Below are 27,711 nucleotides of genomic sequence, written 5' to 3' on the forward strand. Positions count from 1 at the left end.
CATTATGTGTTTCACTCAACAGTGTATCATCCAAATTATGATAAATTCAATTAAAACTAGCTTCGATTCACTTCAACCCTTCCATTGATTCCTTTTTGCTCTTTATTACCCCTTCCTTTCTTTCTGCCAAGATATCAACTTTATATGATTCTAATTATGACATCCCTTTAGTAACAATTTCTTCACAATTTCCAACACAATCCTCATTTTCATATTTTAATTATTTAATTGCAGATTTGTTTTATCTTACTTTTCTTTCCTTGATTTACCTGTATTGTGTAGAAAACCCCACATTGTTCTGAACTAAGTCACAGAATTCTGTCTCTATGGAGGGGTTGCTGTAGACATTAACCCCTGACATTTAACGATACAAATATATAAATGAAGTCTCTTTACATCTAGCTTTATGTTGAATGTACTGTCTTATAAGCTAGGAAACAATTAAGGATGAAATAGTTAAGAAATGTTAAGTCAATAAATGATTTTTCAGAGGAAATCTGTGATGCAGTAGTTCTTCAGGGAAATCTCTGATTTATTTGAATATCAAAATAGTCAATGACATTAGCTATCACAGATTTATATAACATTTGTTGAATATCACAAGTCATATAGAAATTACCTTTAAATATCCTTTATAGTATAACTGTCCATAATAGTATAACTTTTACAAAAATAGTTTTAGTTTATGCTTAGTGGGATGCAGCTAAAGATCATATCTTACTAATGATATTCTGGATCCTTCTAGAACTTAAAATAGTTCTGTATTGTGTGAGTGGAACCCAAGATTCTGTGAGCTTAGCAGAAAAACATATTCATAGTAAAATGTGTATACTTACGAAGTAAATATTACCATATTAATATTGGTCTTATCCTATCATATTAAAGATACAAAGATGTGAAAAAGGTGTTTATTTTACTTTGCAAAATCGTTAGACATCGATTTCTGTCCTCTTATGTAATGCAACTCTGCCCTTTTGAAAGGGATTTCATGAACCTAAGAAGGAAAGGGCTGTGTTCTTTCTTTGTTTTCAATGATCTTTACCATCTAATTATTTTAAAGCCATACTTTACTATTAATAAAAATTCACATTTTTCTCAGCCACATCAATTTACACAGCAATTATACACATGTAGTTTTTTTTTTTTTATATCCTCACAAAAATCCTAACACATATATAATGCAGGAATGTTATCCCCATTTTGGAATTAAAAAATAAACGGTAGGATTCTGACTTAAATCCAGACAGTCTAAGTTTGATGCTGGTGTTCTGTCAATTACATCAGTTGCATAAAATGATTTCTTTTTTTTCCATGAAACTATTCCTTGAGTGTCTAATACGAGTTAAGTTTCTAAGCACCTAGCAGATGGGGACACTACATCCTCTTCTCAAACTAACCAAAAGAGAAAGGTGCTACCTTTAAAAGGGTCACCAAAGACTCATGTATCTTAACTTCTCTCTATTAGTCTGTCTGAACGCCTAACATTGTTCCCCTCATTATTCCTTTCTAATAACAAAGTGAAGAGTCATGTATTATTATGAATACATTATATGAGTTTGTTAGGTTAAATAACCAGTAACCATAGAGGAATAATATAAAAGCCAGATGGAATTTAGACTGAGTAGCGAAAGTCTCCAAAATGCCATTGCATGGGTACTGCTTAGAAAGGCTTTAGATAATACATCTACTTAAATACAGAAGAGAATAAAGGCACAAATGAAAAATAGAGGCAAAGGGACTTTCACAGAGGGAGACACTTCGGCTCAAAGAAAAAGTAATTCATAATTTTACACCTGTTCAAACTTCACAGTTCCTTGCACCTCCCTAAAATACTGACAGATTCTTGGAATGCCTAAGTTAGAAGGTAGAGACAATCAAGGTCAGTGCTATAAAAACTTATTTTTCAAATAAAAGGTTAAACATACAATATGGACTTATATAGATGCAGATGATGAACAGCCTTTGGAAGACAGGACATGTGAGTCCTCAGACCATCGGCCAACTCACTGCTCTTCTGACCCAGGGTGAGGCTACGTCAGGCTAAGAGCCTATGGAGCAAAACTGAAGGAGGCACTGGCAGGCCCCGGGGAGTGAGTGAATCCTTAAGTTTTGTGCCTTGGGAGCCTCTCTTGCCTCCTGCTAGTTGGGCCCTATTCCCATCCCCCCACTAATCTACTATGCCTTGATTAGGAGTCCTCCTTCCTTATTCATAATCTAGAAGAAAAAAGCTAAGCCACACCCCTTCGCAGACTTCGGCAGACTTCGTGGTGGGGAGTGGGTAGAATGAAGCGATTATTAAAAAGAAACCTCTTTCACATCCCTTTCTTTTCTTTTTTGAAAGGGTAAAGCCTGGGGAGTGTAGAGTTTGGCTAGCACACATAATTATAAGGCTCAAAAGTGATATACGTGGACATGTTTAACAAAGAGTAGAAGAAAACTTTAGTTATCATCATTATGAAAATTTATCCACGGGGACAGTCAGGGATCAGCTTCAGTGCTTTGGCATCATCCCACAGCATCCTTGGCTATGATCTATTATGTAAGTGGGACCCCAAATAAAATGGCCAGTTTAAAGTCTATATATTATTTGAGGAGCATGAAATAGCTGACCACCAAAATAGGAAAGGCAACTTCTTTTCTTTCTGTTTCTACTACTTGCCAGTGTTCCATTTTAGCTAACCCAACTATCCTAGCGTTTTGTCATTGATTGGTCACAGTTGCGGAAACTAGAGGCTCATAGCAAGCAGAGATCAAAGATACAGTCAAACTTTTCAATGGAAATTGCCAAGATTGAATTTCCTCCTATTGTCTGCTTGACCTCAATATTCCCAGCACTGATACCTTGATCCAGGTATTCCTCACCCCATTCTTAGATTATAAATATGACCTAAGCTCTGGCTGCCCATACTCTAAAATCTGGGCCCTCCAATTCATTCTGCATGCCATTCCTGTTTGTTAACATAAGTCCATCCCTGCTTACTGGAAAAACCTTCAAATTTCTTTGCCTTACTATCTGTTTGACTTGGAATGCTCACTTTCCCCATCACACCACACGTAGGTAAATACAATCCATTTTGGGGAACTTGGTCAAATTCTGTTGCCTTATCAAATTATTCTAGTCAATACAGATGCATCTTGAAAAGTTTTTCCAAGTTTTTCTCTTGAAAACTTTAGTCATTTTATCTTAGATTTATCTTTCCATCAAGTATTTTTACCAACTATGAACTATATATATTATACAACTCATAAAGGACAAAAACTTTCTGCGTCTACATGGAGTTAGAGTAATTTAAAGTGATTTTACTTCTTTTTCTCCTTGTTTCTCATGCATAGAATTAAAGATATCGAGGGCAGGAACAATGCTTTCCACAGAGCTGAAACTATACAATGTCTACCATAATTTAATTCACCTATTTCTTTTTAAATTTTATTATACAGGATCCCTGATAGACATGAACCTGCCAGAGAACTGCATTTTTGATAAACTTTGTGAAACCCTATATAAAATCCAAAATGTATCAGTCAAAATTTATTTTTTTGATCAAAAACATGCTTTGTTTGTTCCAGCTCTCTACACTGTACATGACTGTACCAACATTCCAAGATCTTCCAAGTACAATGGCTTCTTGTATTAAGCACAGCACAGTTATTTTGTTCATTTACAATTCAACTGCTATCCTGGTAAATACTACCCAAACAAATTTTCACATTCTTTTAAAATGTAGTAGCAATAATCACATATCTATACTAAATAGAGAAAAAAATATCTGTCAAAAAAACTTTGGAGAAAAAAACTGGATAATCGACCTATAATAAAATGATACAAAATTAGAACAATAAAGAACACAGTAAGGTGAAAGTGTGAGAAGAGGCCTAAAATAATGCCCAATATATAAGTAACAATTTTAAGGAAGAAATAAGACAAAACACCTGAAGTTACTAACACAATGTATTAGTAGATTCTAAGAGTGAGCATATTCTTAATTAGGTTATACAAATAAAGCATTAATGATTTATTAAAATCCTTATCCCACGTAGATTTTTTTTTCCTTTTGAAAGTATTTCCTCCCATTGAAATTCTTCTTGTTATGTTCCAGTCAGACAGAGATTCAGTACTACCCATATAAAGCTGGTAGAATTCCAGCAAATAAAAGAGAACAATGGATGAAATCAAATTTGCTGCCAAGGAGATGCAAGGTCACTGCCCAGTCAGTGGCCAGGCTGCTTAAGGAAGTGTCCGCTCAAGGAAGTTTCTCAAGGAAACATGCTCTCACACCAGCTCAAGGAAAAAAGCTAAACTTAGAACAGTCAAATGGGAGATATTAATAAAGCTCTGAGGAAAAAATGAGGCAGTTGGAATGGACTTTAAAGTTAATGGGAAGGAACATTAGGCCTTGGTATCTACACTGTGGCTTAAGGTGAGCCCCGGCCCTAAATGCTTTCCTGTAAGTTAAACATATTTTAAAAGCTACCTAAGAACTTCCTTTTAATTGTCCCATGATAGGATCATCATCTAAACCAAAAATACTCCTGGGAGGCAACAGAGACAGATGTAGGAGAGGTGAAGATATCCTAGGTATGATAAGACAGTGGTACCTTAGGATGGGGGAAGTGACTCTGAGGGTCACACTGATATTTTTGAATTTGATGTAAGTTTATAGGTGGATATTGACAATATTAGCCTTTTAGTTTGCTGTCATCAACACCAATTAATTGATAGTTATGACTAAGTAGCTTAGTGGCTTCAAGATGTAAAAACAGAAATAATATGCTTACAGTATAACTAAAAATGCTAATAAATGGACTAAAGATTAAGCTAAATCAGCTAACGCTCAGAAACTATTGGAATACGTTTACAGTATTAGGAATGGTACATTTTCTATGTTCTATAGAATATATATTTTATCTAATTATGCAACAGCAATTGTTTGGTGTTAACCAGGCACAATAATATTGAAATATATTCTAAGTGATGTCACCTGAATGGTCTAATATCTATATTCTACATTCTATATATTCTATATTCTCTTAGTTGAATATGACTTATCTCTCTTGAGTTATTTACATATTCTGGTTACTTTCTTCAGAATCTACAGAAATTTCCATTTTCCCATTGGCCTTACTTGACTCCATATTATTCACTAAAAGGCTCAAGTTCCAAGACCAAACACTCTCTTAAATTTTAAGCCTTTGACAAACATTTACTGGAGGCTAGGCACTGTCTTAGTTGAATGGGGGTAAGTAAAGACTAAGTTAATAAGTAAACCAGCAATGACACAGTAGTAGTTCTCTGGCTCTAATATTGTACTCTAGTATACGTCAAGGTCAGCAGAAAACATAAAATTACAAACTCACATGGGTTAATTCAGAAGAGTTTAATAAAAGGATTATTAACAACAGCAACAGCAAGGGCAGTGTTATATCGCCAAGGGATGGTGAAGAACTCTGGGGCTAGCAACTATGGGAAATTTATCACCCCAAGGTGACAAAGGGACCAAAAAAAGGATTTTAGCAGCACTGAGCTAGATGCAGAGCAGTCGGAGAGGGCTGCTGGGCAGGGCTGAAGCCTTTTGTTAGAGGAACTCAGGCACTGCTGACCCCGGAAGACACAATGAATACCCCAACACCCCTCTCTTCCCACCTTCTGATAGACTGCTGCTGCCTCCCATGGGTAGAGCCCAACCAGGAGGAAGAGAACTGGGAAGGCTTATTAATGTGCTGCTCACAGATCAGCCTCCGGGCACATACGCAGGATCTGGAAGGTCTGCGAGTGACTCTCTAAGGGTAAATATAATATATTCCCAGTTAGTTCTACATTTTGAGAAAAGTAAAGGTTTTCTGGCTAGCCATATATGATCTACAAAAGAATGTGGACATATTAACTACTTCTTTAGTCAGATGTGGCCAGAAAGCAGCTGAGGCAAGCTCCTGAGAAATGCTGGTGCGTATCTGGCAGGCAAGTCGACACTGGGGATATTACAGAAAGTTTTTAATCTAAAAGCCTGCTATTTATGCATGAGAAGTAGTAATTTTATAAATGGATTCTGAATAACCTAAAACTAGTCAATATTACTTTAAGAAGTAGGCAATTTACTCCCTTCTTTTTGGTAAGGTCAGGATAAGATTTGCAGTTTCACTGATTCACAGTCATATCCTGGGAACGGGCCCTCAGGAACCATGCAGCACATCAACTGAGGAAAAATCTTGCAGTTACTTTCAAGACCAGGAGAGTGGTCTTATTCTACAGACACTGCATATACATTCATTTCCATGTTTCACAATGAACTGATTTGTGGAACACGTTGAAAATTAACTTTCTGCCGAGAAAAATATATATGACTTTTTATATATGTGACAATTTCAGGTATGGTTTTGGTTCAAGGTTCATTGGGATCACAAAACTTGGAAGGTCTTTAGAGAATTTTTAAGATCCCTCCTTCTTTCGCTCATCACTTCCCATTGCCATACACACATATGGTTTATGAGTGAAAAAAAACTGAGTCCCAGAAAGTTTAAATGACTTGTTCAATGTTGTGGAGCCATGAGTGCACAGGTTTCCCTATTCTTACTGAGTACTTATTTCTCATAATTATCCATTACTTAAATTCCCCTCTTGTTGACTGAGCGAAATTTTCAGACTGTTGTGAAGCCAGTAGCTTTATATTGAACTTTTATATGACCATTCTAGAGGGCAAGCCGAAAAGAGAAGGATGGAGTATTCAACAACAAGTATCCTAGAGTAAAATAGGAATCAGGCATAAAGAGAGAGACTGTGTTGAGAAGAAATACAATTTCCTATTCAACAGATTTAAGTCTGAAGTTTACAGGGTATGTCAAAAAAGCATGAGTTTAGGAAAAAAAATCAGAAAGTCACTTGAGCATGATTCATTACTATTTGAAATGCTAAGGATGAATTTACATAGAGACTAAAAAAAGAAAAAGAAAATTGATAACAAAATGAGAGAAAAGTACTCCAACTTGTCAGTATTTCTAGCAGTTACTAGATTATTTTCCTCTTCATGTATGACCCAGTTTTTCAAAAAGATTATTTATTTTAGAGCAGTTTTAGTTTTACAACAAAATTGAGAGGAAGGCACAGAGATTTTCCATGTACTCCCTGCCCTCACACGTGCACAGCTTCCCCCATTACCAACATTACTCACTAGAAAGGTACATTTTTTACCAAGGATGAACCTACTTTGACACATCATAATCACTCAAAGTCCATAGTTTACATTACGGTTCACTCTTGGGGTTGTGCATTCTGAGTTTGAATGAAAGTACAACGGCATTTATCCATCAGTATGATATCATACACAGTACTTTCACTGCCCTAAAAACCTTCCCTGTTCATCTCTTCCCCCTATCTAATCCCTGGCAACACTGATCTTTTTATTGTCTCCACAGTTTTGCCTTTTCCAGAATATCACATATGTAGTTGGAATCACACAGTATGCAGCCTTTTCAGATTGGCTTCTTTCACTTTGTAATATGCATTTAAGCTTCCTCCATGTGTTTTCATGGCTTGATAGCTTATTTCTTTTTAGCACTGAATAATATTTCATTGTCTGAATGTAAACACAGTTTCTTTATCCATTCACCTACTGAAGGACATCTTGGTTGCTGGAGGCTGAGTTAATTTTTGTGGAGAATGTAAGGTCTATGTCTAGATTCTTTTTTTTGCACGTGGATATTCAGTTGTTCCAGCACCATTTGTTGAAGAGACTATCATTGCTCCATTGTATGGCTTTTGCTTCTTTGTCAAAGATGAGTTGACTATGTTTATGGACCCAGTTATTTTTTATCCTTACATATTTGTGCCTAAAATGTCTGATTCATGGAGTTATCTGGAAGCTGGATAAAGCTACTTTTTTTTCGTCTTAGCCAACAGAAATCTGTTTTAAATTCTAATTCTTATTCCCTCAGGAATTTACTGGGCTGAATTTTCCACACTTCTTGGCAATGCTTCCATTGATTTATAGTTACAACTAACTGCATTTGTCAGACAATACAACAAAACAGTGCGTGTTCAAAAGGAAGGTATTTTCAAAAGTAGGCTCTATTTCCACTAAATACTTCTTGTATTATATATAGCAGATTTCATAGTTATTCCTGAAACATGTGCCTTTGAAATGCATAGTCAGGTCTTTATTTCAGGAATTGGTGAGCTGGGACAGCTAAAAGCTTTCCAGATGTGAGGGCGGCTTACAGCAAACCCTTAGATCTTACAAAGCTATGCTTGCTGCAATGTAGAAATGTCTGCCTCCTATATCCCCTTCTTCTCCACTTCACTTTTGACGACTTAACTCAGCCAAGAGATGAGGGGAGTTATGTTCTGTTCCTCCAGCTATACTTCCCCTGTGGTTCTAGGGTGAGGAACTGGATCCTAAGGGAGGAACTTTTCCCATCACCTCTGTGGATGATCCATGCCCACCTCCCAAGACTGAGATATTCCAAGGAAAAGATTCTTGAACGGATCTTCCTGGATTGGGCCCTAATTACTTTAAAGGAATCTCCCCACCTCAAGTCCTAGATTCCTCCATCCTTTAGACCTGGATTTTTCACGTGGATACTTTCTTTTTTTTTTTTTCTTTTTTTTTTTTTTTACCGTAAATAGAAGTGATTATTTTCTTTATTGGTGTGTCTGGCTAATTTCAAGGCAGTGAATTAAAATAAAACTACCTTTACTCCCTTATGTTTAATTAGAAGTCACATACTGCAATGGACTGAATGTTTGTGTGCCCCCAAAATTCGTACGTTGAAAACCTTAACTCTCGGTGTGATGCTATTAGGAGGTGGGACCTTTCAGAGGTAATCATGAGGGTAGAGTTCTCATGAATGGGATTCGTGCACTTACAAAGGAACCCTAGAGAGAGCTCTCTTCCCCTCTTTCTGCCATGAGAAGATACAGTGAGAAGTGAGCAGTCTGCAACCTGGAAGAGGGCCCTTACCAGACACCAGGTTTGCTGATGCCTTGATTTTGGACTTCTCAGTCTCCAGAACTGTGAGGAAAAAAATTTTTCCTGTTGTTCATAAGCCACCTAGTCTATGATACTCTGTTATAGCAGCCTGCATTGATTGAGATACGTATCTCATTTGGTAATAACTACGTGGCATTCCACACGTGGAAGCACCATGATTTAAGTAGTCCTTTATTGGTTGGATTTAGATTGTTTTTCTGTAACAAATCATGCTACAATAAGAGATGTACACATATTTACACAAATATATTTTAGAAAACATTTCCAGGAATAAAATCACTGCCAAAGGAACGTGTATTTTTAATTTTGACACATATTATAACATTATTTTTCAGATATTTGTACCTATTTCTGCCCCCACCAAAACTGTATAAGAGCAACTCTTTCCCCAATTTCTTTAATATTAAATACTATTGTTGATAAAATAGCAAGCAAGTCTCAGACTTCTATCCATACAAGGTCTGTTTGCAGGACTGGCCTTTGGCTGGCATCTGGGAACTTACCTGGTGAACAGTTCCCTACATTGATATAAAATTTTCTCTAAATGATAAAGTGGCTCTCTGTGCCTAATTTGTTTGTCTAAACAATGTGAATTATGGTGAATAGCTGCCTTCCCTCTGGGAGTTTGGAATTTTTGTACATGCCAGGTTGAGGGTGCCTATGTGATCAACTACCAATAAAAGATTGGGGGCACTGAGTCTCTAGTGAGCTTTCCCAAGTAGACAATGCCTTGCCCGTGTTGTTGCAGTTCTTTGCTGGAGGAGTTAAGCGTAGGCTGCGAAACTCCTCAGGGAGAGGACCCTGGAAGCTTGCTTCTGGTTTCCTCTCATCTTTTCTCCATGCACGTTTTCCCTGGCTGATTTTGCTTTGCATCCTTTCACTGTAATAAATCTTACCTATGAATGCAACTATATGCTGATTCCTCTGAGTCCTTTTAGTGAATCACCAAACCTGGAGGCTGTAAACCCTGATACACTATCAAACATTTTTATTTGCTAATTTGACAGGTGAAAATGAGATTTTAAATGTTTTACATTTCTTAATTATGATTGAAGATTAGCATATTTTCTCTGACCTGATCCTGTCCTTTGCTGATTTTAATAGACTTTATTTTTTAGGGCAGTTTTAAGTTCACAGCAAAATTGAGTTGAAAATATAAACAGTTCCCATATACCCTCTGCCTCGACACATGCATAGCCTCACCCATTACCAGCATCCCCCAGAGTGGTACATTTGTTACAACTGATGAACCAACACTGACACATCATTATCACCCAAAGCCCACAGTTTATATTATGACTCACGCTTGGTGTTGTACATTCTATGGGTTTGGACATATATCAACCGTCATAGTATTATATGGAGTAGTTTCACTGCACTAAAAATCCTCTGTGCCCTGCCTATTCATCCTTCCCTTCCATCTAACCCCTGGCAACACAGATCTACTTATTGTCTCCATAGTTTTGCCATTTCCACAATGCCATATATTATAGTTGGAATCATGCAGTATGCAGTCTTTTCAGATTGGCTTCTTTCACTTAGTAATATGCATTTAAGTTTCCTCCATGTGTTTTCATGGCTTGATAGCTCATTTCTTTTTAAGCAATGAATAATATTCTATTGTCTGAATGTAACACGGTTTCTTGATCCATTCGCCTACTGAAGGACATCTTGGTTGCCTCTAAGTTTTGGCAATTATGAATAAAGCTGTTATAAACATTCATGTGTAGATTCTTGTGTGGACATAAGTTTTCAGCTCCTTTGGGTAAATTCTTGGTGAAGCATGATTGCTGGATCACATGGTAAGAGTATGTTTAGCTTTGTAAGAAACTGCCATACTGTCTTCCAAAGTGGCTGCACCATTCTGCATTCCCACCAGCAATGTAGGAGAGTCCCTGTTGCTCTACATCGTCACCAGCTTTTGGTGTTGTCGTTATTTTGGATTTTGGCCATTCTAATAGGTGTGTAGTGGTATCATATTGTTGTTTTAATTTGCATCTACTTGATGACATATGATGTGGAGCATCTTTTCATATGCTTAGTCTACCTTCTGTGTATCTTCTTTGGCGAGGTATTTGTTAAGGTTTCTAGTCCAGTTTTTAATCCAGTAGTTTGTTTTCTTACTGTTGAGTTTTAAGAGTTCTTTGTGTGTTTTGGATAATAGCCCTTTATCAAATGTGTCTTGCAAATGTTTTCCCCAGTGTGGCTTGTCTTTTCATTCTCTTAAACTTATGCTGATTTTTATATTAGATTTTGGACTTTTTCCCTAATGATTTGTAGGAGCTTTTTATGCATTAAGAAAACTAGCTCTTTGTCAATTTTACATATCACAAATATTTTTTCTTCATTTGCTACTTGGATTTTAATTGGTTAACATTGTTCCTGAGAAAAATTTTCTTTATTCAAATAAATATAATCGTATAGATGAATCTTTTCCTGTATGTTTTCTGCATTCTGTGGCCTAATAGGTCACATAAGGATACCTTCCTTATTTTGAGACTTCAACTTTCTAGCCTTTCTTCTAGTATTTAAAAAGAAAACATTTTTAAGTACTCAATGAACCTGGACTTTGTTTGGGTATACAATTGAAAAAGGGATACAATTCTTTTTTCCCCTTCCTTCTTCCTCTTCTTCTTTACGTGGCAAAGCAACTGCCCTCCAAACAAAACCAAATTGATTAAATTATATCTTTTCTCCCAACTTGGAAATGCTCCTTCACCATTGGCGCCATACTGCAGGGTTTTGGGGAGCTTTTTTCTAGACCCTTTTCTGATCTGATTATTCATGTGCTAACATAAAATTATTATTATTCAAAGAATAAAATGCATTTAATTATCTTGTGACACTAGTCTTTTCTCTCTACTTTTATTTTTCAGAATTTTCCTGGCTTTTACTTATTTTTCTCTTGTTAATTTTATAGTGACAACGTAGGGACAATTGATATATTTATTAGATGTTCTAGATAGGCACACATTTACTTTTGTACTTTCAAAGTCTGGTATTATGTGCAGAAATTTTATAATTAGGTTTATTAACAGAATTTTTACTATTGTAAATGGGATATTTTAATTTTTTGTGCCCATCATGTTTAGCTAATTGTTGTTTGCATCTAGGGAATATATTGATTTTGAGATATTATCTTTGTGTCCATCCACCCTATTGAGGTATTTTATTGTTTATAATATATTTTCAATTGAATATCTTGAGTTTTCTATAACATCTGGAAAAATCTTAATATTCCCACCTGTTTTCCAATTTTAATTTCTTTCTCCTTTCAACTACATTGACTAATACTTACAGATCAATGTTAACAGTGAAGATAATGTGCAGTCCTGTCTCATTTTTGACTATAAAGGAAATGCTTCTAGTGTTTCAGAACTGGGTACTAACCTGGTCTTTGGTTTGGTGTCTCTTTGTCTCTCTTTATAAAACTGTTCTATATCAGGTCTTCCATGAGGACATTATTTCAGCCTCCTCTACCAGAATATTGGCCCTGTACAATTTCAATCTGTGGATTAAAGTCTTCCAACTTCAGGAAAGTCTTCTATTATATTTTGGGGGTTTTGTTTTATCTTGTTTTTTCTTTTTTCTGTTCTTTTTCTGGTCCTATCTTTAGGAATCCCAGAATGTTATATAGTGATCTCCTTTCCAGACCCATCATCTTTTTAAAAATTGGAGTTGATGTTCTTAAACTGTTCTCCATCTCACTGACTCCTCTTACCACCGAAAATTTTCCAATTACCGTTGCATGTAATGTGAATTTATTGACTTGTTTTATAATTCTCTTCCTTTTCGGAGCTCTGTCAAATCACTTTTAAAATTCTATTTTCTTGACTCTTCTTTGAATACTAAAATTACTTCTGGTTTTGATTCAGAAGACCATATTTTCTTTAATATGTTTGGTTTCTTGAAGAGCTGTCTGTTGAAACTTTCAAAACAACTCTTCACCTGGGGTAAGACTCTATTCAAGCCTGGCTGAAAATCACTGGTTCACAGGGAAGCCCCCTGTGTCATGGTGTGTGTAATGATTTAGAATTCTCTTCCACTGGTCATCAAAACTTTAATCCCCCAGTCCATCAAACTAATAGTCTTTTCTTGGCAATAATGGCATAGTGAGTTCCCCTCAGTGTTATTATGCCATTCTGTTTTCAAACAGAACACAAGAAGGCTTCAGCAGCCCTTTCACTAACACAGACCATGCCATCATAAAACATGCCATTAATCTGGCCCCTCAGAAGTTTCAGGCTACTCTTAGAGATTTTAAGTGCTCATGAAAGCTATAAAGACATAATGCCCCTTTAACTTTCCTCCTCAGTTAGAGCTATTTAATTTATAGATTGAAAATTAATCTATAATCTTCTCTATCAATTGTGGTTTGGGACTGTGATTGTTTCCTATTGTCATAAAAGATGGACTTGCATTCATGTTTTTCATTCTTACTGATTTTAGTCTGTTTGAAAGCAGAAAGCATGGGAAATCTATCATCTTTAGCTTTGCAGTTCTAGCAGCAATTCTACTAAACTTATTTTTATTTGCCCTATGAATTGCTTCCCCAAGATTCTTAGGTTTATTTAGATAAATTCATTTAGTTATTGTAATAGGACTGTTTTAGCCTTACTAAATGACTTTTTTATCCTCTTACACAATAAAATTGTTTCTGAATTTGATATAAGATGAAGCACTTTAATCATCAAGTCTTTCACCTGTGGTCCTGTTCTTTGTTGGCGTTATCCATCCATTCTTCACTTTAAAAAGCTTCACTGTTATGGTGTAATGTTTGAGAAAAATGTAGGCAAAATACCTAATTGTTGTATCTTCTTTACTAAAACTAACTTTCTTAATCATACATATTTATTCATATTATTCTTATATATAATTGTAAAATAAGAGAAATATTAAGAAGCAATTTGTTTAACATAGTATTTAATTTATACCCTAGTAAGTTATAACATACATGCAACTACCATTTTATTGGAATCGATACGGTATTTCTAATGGAATATAAGCACCCGGCAGAGGATCTACAGATTTTTATATCTATTTGCTTACAAATAACTGGATGGAAATATCAGGCTCTATGCAGTAGTAGCTACTACTCTAATTATACTTTTAATTGAGTAGTCAACATGAAACTAAACGTCTACAGCATATTAACCTAGCGACAGCAGGAGACAACTCAAGTTGCCTTGGAGGCTTATTCAATTACATGGTGGGAGCCAAGTAACTAATATAACTGTGATACTTCAGGAAAAGAGATCAGAAAATCACCAGGAAAAGGACAGTGAGAAAAGAATTAAACAGGGATTGAAATTAAAATGTCCATGACACAGAATCAGAGGTGAACACACACACACACACACACACACACACAAACACACACACACACACACTTCCTCTCCCTCTCCCTCTCCCTCTCCCTCTCCCCCTCCCCCTCCCTCTCCCCCTCCCCCTCCCCCTCCCCCTCCCCCTCTCCCTCTCCCTCTCTCTCTCAAGGAGTCACAGGGAATGAACGCAGGAGAAGCAGCCTTTAGCAAGACCAGGCAAAGAGTTGGATTGATAACCTCAGAACAGAGAGAGAGCAAATTACTGTACGGCTGAAAGAAAATCCAATTGTGTATGTACAAAGAGGGAGTAGCAAATATCCTAAAAATAGCGACCAGAACAATGGTATGATGAGAGAAACTGTCTTAGGCAGATACATCAATTGTTTGTTTACTCACTTATTGAAACTATATCCTGCTCCAAAAAGGCTTTCAGTCAGCTTTCAAAATCCATAGATAGCAAAATCATTAGACAAGAATGAATGAAAGAAAATAATGAGGGTGAGAAGAACATGAAGCCGGTGGCGGGTATTAGTAAACAACACGCATGCTACACAGTCCTACTTATGTTCCCAAGGTAAACAGGAAAACGTGATCTATTACAAGATATCCAGGGGCCATAAGGAAAACGATCCAGATGCTCACCAGAAGCACATGGGTTGAGACTTCAGTGAAATTTATCTTATGTGTTTTTAATCAAGAGAACAGACTGTGTAACGGAGTAGATGACACTTCCAGTGTCATTTCTACAATAAATATGATATAAAATTCTGAGTGATGTTGCCATAATTTCTCTCAGTTCAGTCCAAATCATAGCTGCATAAATATTACAGAAGCAGCAATTATGCAAATGATCCAAATAAGCCCCTCCCAGATGGTCTGGCTTATCCAAGAGCAAAATTTAGAATATCCAGAAAACATAATACCCTTTAGATAATCCTCAATGAATATTTTCACAAGAAATAAATCATGCATGAGAAGTCTTTCATAATATAGTCATTATTTACCCAGAGATAATTAGACAAATAATTTCTGTCTAGACAATGCAGTCAATTAATTACATGTTTTCTAAAGTAAGCTACTCATGATTAAATAACCTTTACTTACCTTATTTTCTGCTGGTTTCCCTCTTCTTCTGGGGAGAGTTATTCCATTTTATAAAATGTAAAAGGAACTATTCTTAGGTATAGCTCCCTGGGTGGTTGTTTATAGATTTTGTTTATAGGGTAATTCTGAACATGTTATAAACTTGGGGAGATTATAAGTGTGCCTTATTCTTACTAAAATAAGTATCTGAAATGAAAATTCCCAAACTCCAGCTCACTATGGGTTTTCTTCCCCCATTATAGGTGAAAACAGCACTGCTGATCTAAAGAAGCAATATCATCTCATGGAGAATCTCTCATGTTTTAGATTTTGACAGGAAAATTTAAATTACCTCTAGTGGTATAGTGCCTAAACATGTACAAAACAGAGGTAACTTCAGGAAAACCACAAAAGTTTAAATGTCTCCAAGTGGAAAATGTCCCACTTGGGGGTAGCTCATCCTAGGTGTACACATATGAATTCCAGGACTTAGTACAGAAGGTCTTAAGTACTCTCTAGCCCATGGTCTTGACAGAGAGACACGCTTATTTAATGGTAATAAAATGTTACCTTAAATCAGCAGCTTTCCCCGTCTTGTTAGTACACATAACTTCTCTGGTCTGGTATCCAATCTGGATGTCCCAATATTTGTTCTCTTGTCGGTTCTGTCTGTTTCTATTTCTCTTTTTCTTGATCAGTTCACGGGCCTCCGGATCCTTCACTCCTTTCCCTCGGTCCTTGCCCCGTTCTTTATTCTTCCCGCGTCTCCTTGCTTGTCTTACTTGCCTCGAGTGGGGTATCGAGCACGTGCTCCAGGGCCCCACCTGCAAGCTGTACATGCTCTGTTCAGCGCCACAGGCACTGGGCTGGCACACCTGGAACTCAGTCAGATTTGGACAGCCTGAGCCTCCAAACTGGGGGGGCGCCACCACATGACGTGTCCGGTGCTGGAGCCCACTGCCACAAGTCTTGGAGCATTCTGACCAGGCAGAAAACTCAGACACAATGCAATCTTGCTGGCAGGGGATGAGGCAGGCCTGTTCCAGAAGAGGCTTGGGCTCAAAGTACTCACAAATGATATCCTCCGCAGGGATGTCTTTCTCTTTCTGGATGCACATGATCTCTCGCACCTGAATGCCTTCTTCCCCTTTAACGCACTCAAGGGGTTTCTCTAGGCTTTTTGAAATCACAGGCTGACAGTGATTCCAGGGTCCCAGCCTCCAGTCGTATAACTCTTTGTGCCAGTCACAAACTTTGAAACAATTTTGCTGGTTACTGGGTCTCTCAGCCTGCTTGCAGTTTGTATGCAACGTTGTCCATCCTTCCACATGAGCACACCACACAGCCCGGGTCTGAATGCCTCCTGGACCACATTCGTCTCCCATGCATCGGCCCCATGGACCTAAAAACGACACAAGAGTTAACAGTGCTACTAGATGAAAACTACAAATTACTTCACGTTCCAGAAAGGCACTTCAAGATCTAGTACATGAACTTCCCTGAAGTGTTATAAAGTAGGTCTCTGTACATGACTGTTGGAAAGTGACGATCTACACTCAGTATTTTTGCAGAAGGGGAACTGTGTCACAGAGTCTATATAAGGTAATTGCTGGGACAAGTTCATTTTGAGTCCTTTTGGGATTACTGAAAACTTGCTTTTATTCATTTTCTTAATTTTAAGTAGGTAGAGAACCCTCGGCTCATTAAGAACCCTTGCTTAATTTTAGGTAGGTAGAGAACCCTAGCTCACATTAGAAACTAGTCACAGTGAAAACCCATTACTCCTGCCTCATAACCATCAAATTCATTTCACTAACTGGCAAAGAAAACGGCTGCTTGTGAAGAACTTAGTCTCCTGCAGACTTTTCTTTTCCTGGGGCGATTAACTATTTTGTAGGATATGCTCTCTTCCCTCTCATTTTCTGTTGTTGTACATACTATGATTGAAAGAATCTATTAGTTGCATACGTGTGTGCTGACAGAAGTGTTTACTTTCTTGTAACCAAAGCTGGGAAGTGAAAAATTCATTCTATCACATTCTGCCCTTAAATTTACAAAAAAAAAATTTTTTTTCTCATCTCCACAGTGAAATAGAAAGATGGGTAAGAGAATTAAAATTTGACTAAAAGATTTTTGGAATTTTCTGCATGTTAAAGTGTTACTTTGAGTTTTATCAATTTATTCATTTCCTAAATATGAACTACTTGGTATTATGGAGCAATTTTATGGAATACTTAAGTCAGTGGCTTTAAAATGAAATGTGGGCTTTTTACCTTAGAATCCTTCTTATCATAGATTGAAACCTACTTATATTTGCATATATCATTTCTTTTTTTAAGGTAGATAATAGGATTCTCAAGACTTTAATAGACAAATAGCAATTTATGTAATAGAGATTACATTATTTTGGAATTTTAAAGAAATGTAATAATCATATAATTACATGATTTTCAAAACGTGGCCCCTGGCATTTGAGGAATTATTTGATGTGGACTAGAGCCATCTTCAATAGGCTGTGTGGGAAGTGGGCAAGCAGCATACAGGGTCCGGCTCTAGGGTCACTCAGCCCCACCCCACTCCCTTCCTCCCTCATTGCTGCTTCCCTAAGAAAAGCTCCATTATTATTAGTTATTTTTATGTATGTTGATATTATACATAGATTTTGTCTGAGAAGAGGCTTCTGTCGCTGAAAAGTAAAAACCACTAAACTACGCCAAGAGATTCACTCTATGAATGAGGAAAACAAGTGACAAGGAGGGGAGGTGACTTGCCAAGTTCACATTTTAAATGAATAAAAAAACCATCCTGGATTTTAGACTCCAGTTCTGACTTTTAGTTTTATTATTTATCCTAGATTTCAGAGCTTGAGACTTAGATACTCCTATACAAAACAATTAATCTACAACGAATGAAATATGAAGAATGTGATTATATTTAAACATTTAATTTTGTTTAACTAGGAAGATGTTTACAACTGGAAGATGTTAACTTCATTACAAATGGAATGATGGAGTGGTAAATAGAAAACAGATTGACTGAAAATACTGTGCTAACTAACCACAGTTGCGTGAAAATTTGGCATACCTATATCATTACTTTATGAAGTTCATATGCATATGTAGAGAATTACAAGTGGCTTAAAATACATTCAGGGAAACAGCCTTCCCAGAGTGCTGATGTCAAAACTTTATGAGCTAAGAAAGTCAGTGAGTGTATTACATCTGTATACATGGAATACCTGATAATATTTTAATTTTATTTTTAATTTGTCAAAGAAAAATATATATTCATAAATCTGTTGATGCTGTCTTAGAGATTTCCTAAATATCCAGTTTGGGAATCAGAACGTGGGACCCTTCTCAAGGGAACAGAGTAAAATGTATGAAATTTTAGCTAATTCCATAAATCTTTGCTATTTATTCATTTTCCCCTTCATACTCAAACAATAGTAATCTTTATTTCTCATCCTAAATATAGCATATAAAGATACGTTTATGTTGGACCATCAAGTTAGGAGTAAGCTATATGCCATTAAGTCTAAATTTCAAAATATAAGTGTCTTGCATTAACTCAAAGTGTAAAACCCAGGTGTAATTCAGGAGAACTTCTTGATATTTTGTCTTCCAATCTTTGATATTAATTATGAAATTAGACTGAAGAATCAGACTAGGACTATTAAGAAGTTAGTCTTTTATCGTCCAAGTAAAAACAAAAAAAATTTATAGGAAAGTTATAGATTTGGCACTTAAAAATATTTAATTGTACTCTTTAGGTAGGTTGTACTACTATTAATGGGTGTGTTTCAACTGATGAAAATTAATATTTTATTACCAAAACCTGAGTATACAAAATGTGGATTGACTTTAAGTCTGTGTGTTATTACTGAGTGAGGAAAACACACATACTAAAAAACAAACCCTCTAAAACTATGAAGCAGAACTATACAACACTAGTTAACTATTACGTTTGAAATTTACCTTAGACAAAATAAGGATGGGTGAAGATATTACTCTTATAAACCAAATTTTATCAGAAAACTCCAGCCTTTCTTATAAGTTTCCTCAAAAATAAAAGTGAATGATGGTTACTTCGAAAATGATCCATAGCTTACTAACATCAAATTAGGGAGAGATCCTTTCTTACACATTCTTAGAACACTCCACATGTCTCTCACATCATGTTTACCACAATTTCAATTAGTTTATTAAATAATAGTTTGCCAATATCTGTTTATCACATCAGACTGACTCAGTGGCTCCTTAAGAACAGAACTTTGCTATCTTCTGCAACATTTGGTTTGATCATGTCTTTTACACGGCTGGCTTTTGAATGAATTTCCTCAATTATTTTGTTCAGAAAAGAGAGAATTTAGTTTGCAGATTTTATAATCCAAGGCATTACGTGGTTGATATCAATGCCAACAGAAAGAAACTGAGTTCGAGAAAAACTCTACACTATTTCGTATACATTGATAATGAATAAGCATTTCGAAAGTTGACTTAGATAACTAGAAAAAGCATACATTCTCTATACAAATTCAATTCAATTTCCATTCCAAAAATAATATAGATTCTATTAACCAGCTAGTAATAGATAACATTGTTGGGTTTATTTTATTCCAAGTATATTTACATTGAGAACCAGAAGATAGGTATCCCAAGAAAATTCTAGAGATATATAAAAATACTAGGCTAAAGAGGGCAAAAAAAAAAACGCATGAAGGCACCAGTGAAAGTAGACATGGCAATATAATCACAATTGAACCTAAAGAAAACTCATTCACTTTGCAGGGTACCTTATCTGCTATCATAACTTTTCATTAAATCATGGGTATTGTACTTGTGTCCAATTAACAGACCTATTGAAAAATCAGATCTTCACCACTGCACACCTGATGAAGGGCTGTCTAGTTCTGTCCTCCAAGTAGTTTTAAAATCATCACATACTGAACAGAAAGAGGACCACATCTAAAGTTGCTCCTGGCAGCTAAGAATTGTCCGCCCAATTAGCTACCACGTTTCAAGAAGTACAAATGTTTTAAAGTGCAATTTGAAAAGCACAATATGCAAACTCTATCAAGGAAAGCATGAAGTCGTCTCCCAAGCACAGTATGAGAATATGATATTTAATTCATAGGTCTCTGCACAAATATTAAATTGTAGCCCCACATCTCATATTACTAAGAGTGGGAAATGGTGGTGTTGGAAAGGTTGTGTGTGTCTGCGTGAGCGTATGTGTGTGTGTATCAGGATGTTTGTATTTTTAACAAGAATAGAAAGAATTTCCATTGGTTTGAAACGTGCTTCCTTTATTACTCTTGTTCATGATTATATACAGAGAACTTGGAATCTAATTGTGCAAAACAAAAGATAGGCACCTTTCTACTTCAGAGCTTGGTAATGTCCCTTTATGGATGGAAATGTATTCCTGCATACAGATTTGTAGGATTGTGTTCATTCAGTATCATGAAAGCACTTCTAGGGTGTAGGTTAATAAATACATGTAGAACACTTAGCTTGACAGATTTTATGTAAATTGAGAAAAATATACTGGATATCTTATTCCACTAAAAGGAAGTTAAAACAAATGATTGCATATACAAAATATTTATGTAATTGCTGGACTCACAATACAAATATTTTCACTTGGAACTGATGCAATATTATGCAAAATTGTTACAACAACTTTAAATGAATGCTACTTGGCTTCGTTTTCCACTGACTAGTGCTTTAAATATAATTCTTAACTCAATTTCCAAAAATGTTGATAAAATAATCAATTTATTTTTATTCCCCCTAAGGAAGATTTCATAACATGCCTAATCTCTTCACATCATTCAAAACTCTCTCTTTATGTCAGTCTACAAAAGACAGTCTTTTAAATTTAAAATTAGTATGTTGCCCACCCTATTCAACACTGACTCCTTCTAAGGTTGTTTTTCTGTATGTCAAGGGCATGAGAACAAGAAAAGGTTGAGTCTATAAAAGGCCACATTATTGACAGGTGGCTAGCAACTGTTCCAAAGAGCCTTATAAAAGATAAACACTATAAAAGGAGCATGAGAAAATTATGCAAACTACTTTCTGTCCTTGTTTGCTATAAAACTCTCAGATGAGCCAGCTTCTTGTTGGACTAAATATGTCTGCATCCTTCAAACGAGATGATGCATTTTCCCTCCTGGATTTGCTTATGGAACAGCACGTCCTAGTTTACCATGATCAAGGAATGCACAAACAACTTAGTAGTATATTAAATTCTGTCTCATGAATGCTGCACAGTATCCTATTTTGAAATACACAAGTCACAGATTTTTTTTAAATATCTTTATTGGAGTATAATTGCTTTACAAAGTTGTGTTAGTTGCTGCTGTATAACAAAGTAAACCAGCTATACGTATACATATATACCGATATCCCCTCCCTCTTGTGCCTCCCTCCCACCTTCCCTATCCCCCCCCTCTAGGTGGTCACAAAGCACCGAGCTGATCTCCCTGTGCTATGTAGCTGCTTCCCACTAGCTATCTATTTTACATTTGGTGATGTATATATGTCCATGCCACTCTCTCACTGCGTCCCAGCTTACCCTTCCCGCTCCCTGTGCCCTCAAGTCCATTCTCTACGTCTGCGTCTTGATTCCTGTCCTGCTCCTAGGTTCTTCAGAACAATTTTTTTTTAAGATTCCATATATATGTGTTAGCATACGGTATTTGTTTTTCTCTTTCTGACTTACTTCACCCTGTATGACAGACTCTAGGTCCATCCACCTCACTACGAATAACTCAATTTCGTTTCTTTTTATGGCTGAGTAATATTCCATTGTATATATGTGCCACATCTTCTTTATCCGTTCATCTGTTGATGGACACTTAGGTTGCTCCCATGTCCTGGCTATTGTAAATAGAGCTGCAGTGAACACTGTAGTACATGTCTCTTTTCGAATTATGGTTTTCTCAGGGTATATGCCCAGTAGTGGGAATGCTGGGTCATAGGGTAGTTCTATTTTTAGTTTTTTAAAGAACCTCCACACTGTTCTCCATAGTGGCTGTATCAATTTACATTCCCACCAGCAGTGCAGGAGGGTTCCCTTTTCTCCACACCCTCTCCAGCATTTATTGTTTGTAGATGCTTTGATGATGGCCATTCTGACCGCTGTGAGGTGATACCTCATTGTGGGTTTGATTTGCATTTCTCTAGTGATAGTGATGTTGAGCATTCTTTCATGTGTTTGCTGGCAATCTGTATATCTTCTTTGGAGAAATGTCTATTTAGGTCTTCTGCCCATTTTTGGATTGGGTTGTTGTTTTTTTGATATTGAGCTGCATGAGCTGCTTGTATATTTTGGAGATTAATCCTTTGTCAGTTGCTTCATTTGCAAATATTTTCTCCCATTCTGAGGGTTGTCTTTTCGTCTTGGTGGTGGTTTCCTTTGCTGTGCAAAAGCTTTGAAGTTTCATTAGGTCCCATTCATTTATTTTTGTTTTTATTTCCATTTCTCTAGGGGGTGGATCAAAAAGGATCTTGCTGTGATTTATGTCATAGAGTGTTCTGCCTATGTTTTCCTCTAAGAGTTTGATAGTGTCTGGCCTTACATTTAGGTCTTTAATCCATTTTGAGTTCATTTTTGTGTATGGTGTTAGGAAGTGTTCTAATTTCATTCTTTTTACGTGTAGTTGTCCAGTTTTCCCAGCACCACTTATTGAAGAGGCTGTCCTTTCTCCACTGTACACTCCTGCCTCCTTTATCAAAGATAAGGTGACCATATGTGTGTGGGTTTATCTCTGGGCTTTCTCTCCTGTTCCATTGATCTATATTTCTGGTTTTGTGCCAGTACCATACTGTCTTGATTAAGTCACAGAATTTTTAAAAAATTCTCTTCGTTTTTACTTGAGCAAATCACTGTAGGAAAAAAACCCTAGAAATTACTGCTAATTATCAGGAAAGAAAATTTTTCATAAATCCCATGAACTAAAGGTAACTAGTCTTCATATTTTGCTGTCATCCTATTAGGCAATTAAAAATATATTTAAATAAATTTAAGGTCATCCTATAAGTTGTTTTATAATTTTCTAACTACACAGTATGCTATAAAAATAACTCTGTTTCAATAAATGTTGGGGGGCTCAGGTACACACACAAACACACACACACACACACACACACAAAGACTGACCCTACTAGACAGTTAATCTCATATGTTCTTCATGTATGCACAATTAGATCTATACTATGGTTGAATGGCATGTTGTATCAATTTACCATGATTTACCTAATTGATATTCTATCTGTGGAAATTTAGGTCTTATAAAAAATTTTTTCCAACACTATACAGAATGTTACAATAAACATCGATTGTTATATATTGGTCAGGTAATTTAGCCAAGAGTTTTGCAACTTTTCAAGCTTTTGATACATCTGTTATTGCAAATGTGTCCACCCAAATGTACCAGTTTGCCCTCCAAACAGCCATTTTTTTCCCTGATATCTACAGACTGCTAGTTTTCCAAATTTGGGCTCCTATTGGGGGAATCTGATGTGCTTATTATTTCCTCAGAGGGTCCATCTTTTGACTATTTTAACTACACAGATAGTCTTTATTCCCTTAAATCCAATCCCTTGTGTACTGTGGTCTACATAAGACCTCAAACCTTCTGGAGGATTGCTGGTATCCTCCCTTTTTCCAACACTGAAAAATAAGTTTTTAAATTTTGCATTCATTTTGGTCATTTCAAAGCATTTTTGCTGTGTGTAGAAGCAAACATGTGATCTTAGATGTCTTTCTTGAAATAATCCCACAGATTGGTAAACTGAATGCCTGGCATACTGTACCATTCTATATTATACTAATTGATTTAATTATAAGTATGCACTCTCTCTAGGAGACCCCCTTGTGTAGATTTATCAACATAAAAACAATTAAATTTTTAATATTCACTGACCTAAAATGGATTAAATTTTCTTTTTAAAGGAAAAAAAAGGAGTGCTCATAACTTTTTTGACTTGAGTTTTAATTTAATTTCACTTTAATTTAAAATATAACTCTCAAATGACAAATCAGTTTGGTGGATAAGGAGAGATCACTGTGAAGTCAAGCTGAGCTTTCATCTTCAATAAGTAATTAAACTTTAATAAGAAATTATATAAGAGTATCAAATTAAATGTATAAAAATTAGAACAAGCTCTTTAAATTTGATGAGACAATGAATGATGAATCAGTGACTAGGATAGCTGATTTCACAGTTGCCAAATATAGTAATCTATTTTCAGGCCCTATCAACTTGATCTCTCTTACAAAAATTACTTAACCTCTTTAAATCTTGATTTCTCCCATATGTAAAACATAATATAATACGTACCATATCATTAACTTCCATAGTCTCATAATACTATCGGAACCGTAAGCTATGTATCAATATTATGAGGAATATTTGTGATAAAGTTGTGAAATGCTTTTTTCTCACACAAAAAGATTTCATTTTTATGTGACTTAATCTTTTAAACTCTGTATGCATCAGTGGTGATGTCTTTAGGCTAGACTCCATGCAAGTCTGTTGACCCATGATCTCCTTGGAAGCAGATCCTTCAGCACCAGTCAACATCCAGGTAACTGCAGGCCTGGCCAGTCTTGACCACAGCCTCATAACAGACCCTGAGTCAGAACCACCCAGCTAAGTTGCTTCCAAATTTCTGACACATGGGAACTGAGATAATAAATTTTACTGGCTGTAATCAGCTAAATTTTGAGGTAATTCGTTATGTAGCAATAGATACCTAACACAGACTATGGTCCTTGAAGACGTATGCTGCTGTAACCAAAAATTTAAAATATGGGAGTGGCATACTGGAACCAGGCAGTGGGCAGAGCTGCAAGGACAATGAGGAAAGTGTTAGTCAAAGCCAAAGGTACTTTTTAAAAAAAAGACTGTTAGAAAAAGGCTAATGGTAGCTGCCAGTAAGAACTTAAAAAGAAGTGAGATCTCCAAAGAAGACATACAGATGGCCAAGATGCACATGAAAAGATGCTCAACATCACTAATTATTAGAGAAATGAAAATCAAAACCACAATGAGGTATCACCTCACAGCAGTCAGAATGGCCATCATCAAAAAATCTACAAACAATAAATGCTGGAGAGGGTGTGGAGAAAAGGGAACCCTCCTGCACTGCTGGTGGGAATGTAAATTGATACAGCCACTATGGAGAACAGTATGGAAGTTCCTTAAAAATCTAAAAATAGACCTACCATATGACCCAGCAATCCCACTACTGGGCATATATCTGGAGAAAACCATAATTCACAAAGATACATGCACCCCAATGTTCACTGCAGCACTATTTACAACAGCCAAGCCATGGAAGCAACCTAACTGTTCATGAACAAGATGAATGAAGAAGATGTGGTACATATATACAATGGAATATTACTCAGCCTTAAAAAGGAATGAAATAATGCCATTTGCAGTGACATGGATGGACCTAGAGATTGTCATACTGAGTGAAAGAAGTCAGAGAAAGAGAAATATCATATGATATCACTTATATGTGGAATCTTTAAAAAATGGTACAAATGAACTTATTTACAAAACAGAAATACAGTCACAGATGTAGACAACAAACTTATGGTTACCAAGGGGGAAGGGAAGGAGGGATAAATTGGGAGATTGGGATTGATACATGCACACTAATATATATATAACAGATAACTAATAAGGACCTACTGTATAGCACAGGGTACTCTGCTCAAAACTCTGTAATGACCTATATGAGAAAAGAATCTAAAAAAGACTAGATATATGTATACGTATACCTGATTCACTTTGCTGTCCAGCAGAAACTAACACAACAATGAAATCAACTATACTCCAATAAAAATTAATTTAAAAAGAAGTGAGGAGAATGTTACAGAAATTTGAGGAAAGGAGATTCTTATATCATGACAGAGAGTTTAAGCAATACTGTCACCTACAGTCATGTAAAGTGGAAAATACACCTTATGAACTGGGTGATCTAACTAAGATTTCCAGTCAGAGTGTTGAGGGTGCCCCTGGTTTTTTTTTATTAGAATATCTCTAATAAATAATCCCTTCCTAGTCACCAAATCCATGTCATGTCACGAATATAGTGGACTAGTGTGATGTGCTTTTTGACAAAAGGCAGAAGTGTTAACTGTCCCCAGGGTAAGGGAGTGATTGCATCTGTTATATAGTTTCAAGTAAAAGCAAAGAGCTTTTGATCCTTTTTACTAATGAGAATTGAGGAAAACACCTTTGCCAGATCAGCATCTGCATACCAAGGGTCTAACACTGTGTTGATTTGTTGTAGTTTAAATACCACATCTTTCATATCGGCTGCAATTGGGCCTAACACATGGTTAAGTTTACAGCAGCTTGCTATCATCTTCTATGATCCATCCCGTTTTGTTTTACCTTTTTTAGAAACAACACAGGTCAATTAGACAGGAATATGATGTGGACCATGTCTCCTGTATCATTTGAATGTCTGATGTGGCACTAATTTCTGTAATTCCTCCAAGGATGTTATGTTGGACCCTAACACAAAATGCCTCACTTCCTACCTACAATTCATCTCAATCTATCATCTCCATCTATCAAAAAGTCAGTCTTAGTAATTCTCAGTAGTAAGCTACTGTATGTCAGCCTAGCAGGTGATATTGCAAAGCATTTATCCTCTTGCCCCTATTCCCCACTGGTCAAGAATGGTCCCATGGTCATTAACTCCCTCACAATTTCAAGCTGTACGTGAGTGAGTGCTAAGTGGATTTCTGCAGGCGTCTTGCACTACAGTGTCAGAGAAGCTCTAGGAAAGTAGACTGCTCAGCCTATGATAAGTTGCAGTCAGTTTTCATCTACATGAACCTAGTGAAACCTGTGCAAAATTGGATGTCACAGGAGTGACTGGAGGTGGAGGTGAAGCCATGTGGATTGGAGATGGCACATAAGTGACATTTCATGCTTAGCAAATGATGGTTTTTGTTTTTTGTTTTTCCTCTAAAAATGTCAAACCAAAGTCATCTATCTTTTTATGAACAGTATACCTTCAGGACAAAATTGCTAAAGGCTGAAGATGCCTGAATTTTTATCATGTTTATTTATTCATTTAACAGACATTTAGTGTGGGCTTACAATGTGCTAGGTGCTGTGATAGGAAAGAAAATAGATATATATTGAGATAAGAAAGCACTACAAAAGGTGGAAACATCAAAAGATGGAAGAATAAACAAAATATGGTATATACATAAAGTTGAATATTATTCATCCTTAAAAAAGAATGAAATTCTGATACATGCTACAAGATGCATGAGCCTTG

At 36.2% G+C, this 27,711-nt stretch overlaps 1 protein-coding gene across 1 annotated transcript in view; it reads right to left on the reverse strand.

The window, feature by feature from the left end:
- The window catches only part of THSD7A (thrombospondin type 1 domain containing 7A), a 455,380-nt gene that overhangs the window by 247,749 nt on the left and 179,920 nt on the right, over positions 1–27,711 (reverse strand). Inside the window, exon 2 of the mRNA XM_060157103.1 lies at positions 15,959–16,790. Coding sequence (XP_060013086.1) covers positions 15,959–16,790 — 832 coding nt within the window. The remainder of the gene's footprint in view (positions 1–15,958; positions 16,791–27,711) is intronic.

Source organism: Lagenorhynchus albirostris, chromosome 8 (genome assembly GCF_949774975.1).
Source record: "Lagenorhynchus albirostris chromosome 8, mLagAlb1.1, whole genome shotgun sequence".
Lineage (NCBI taxonomy): Eukaryota > Metazoa > Chordata > Mammalia > Artiodactyla > Delphinidae > Lagenorhynchus > Lagenorhynchus albirostris.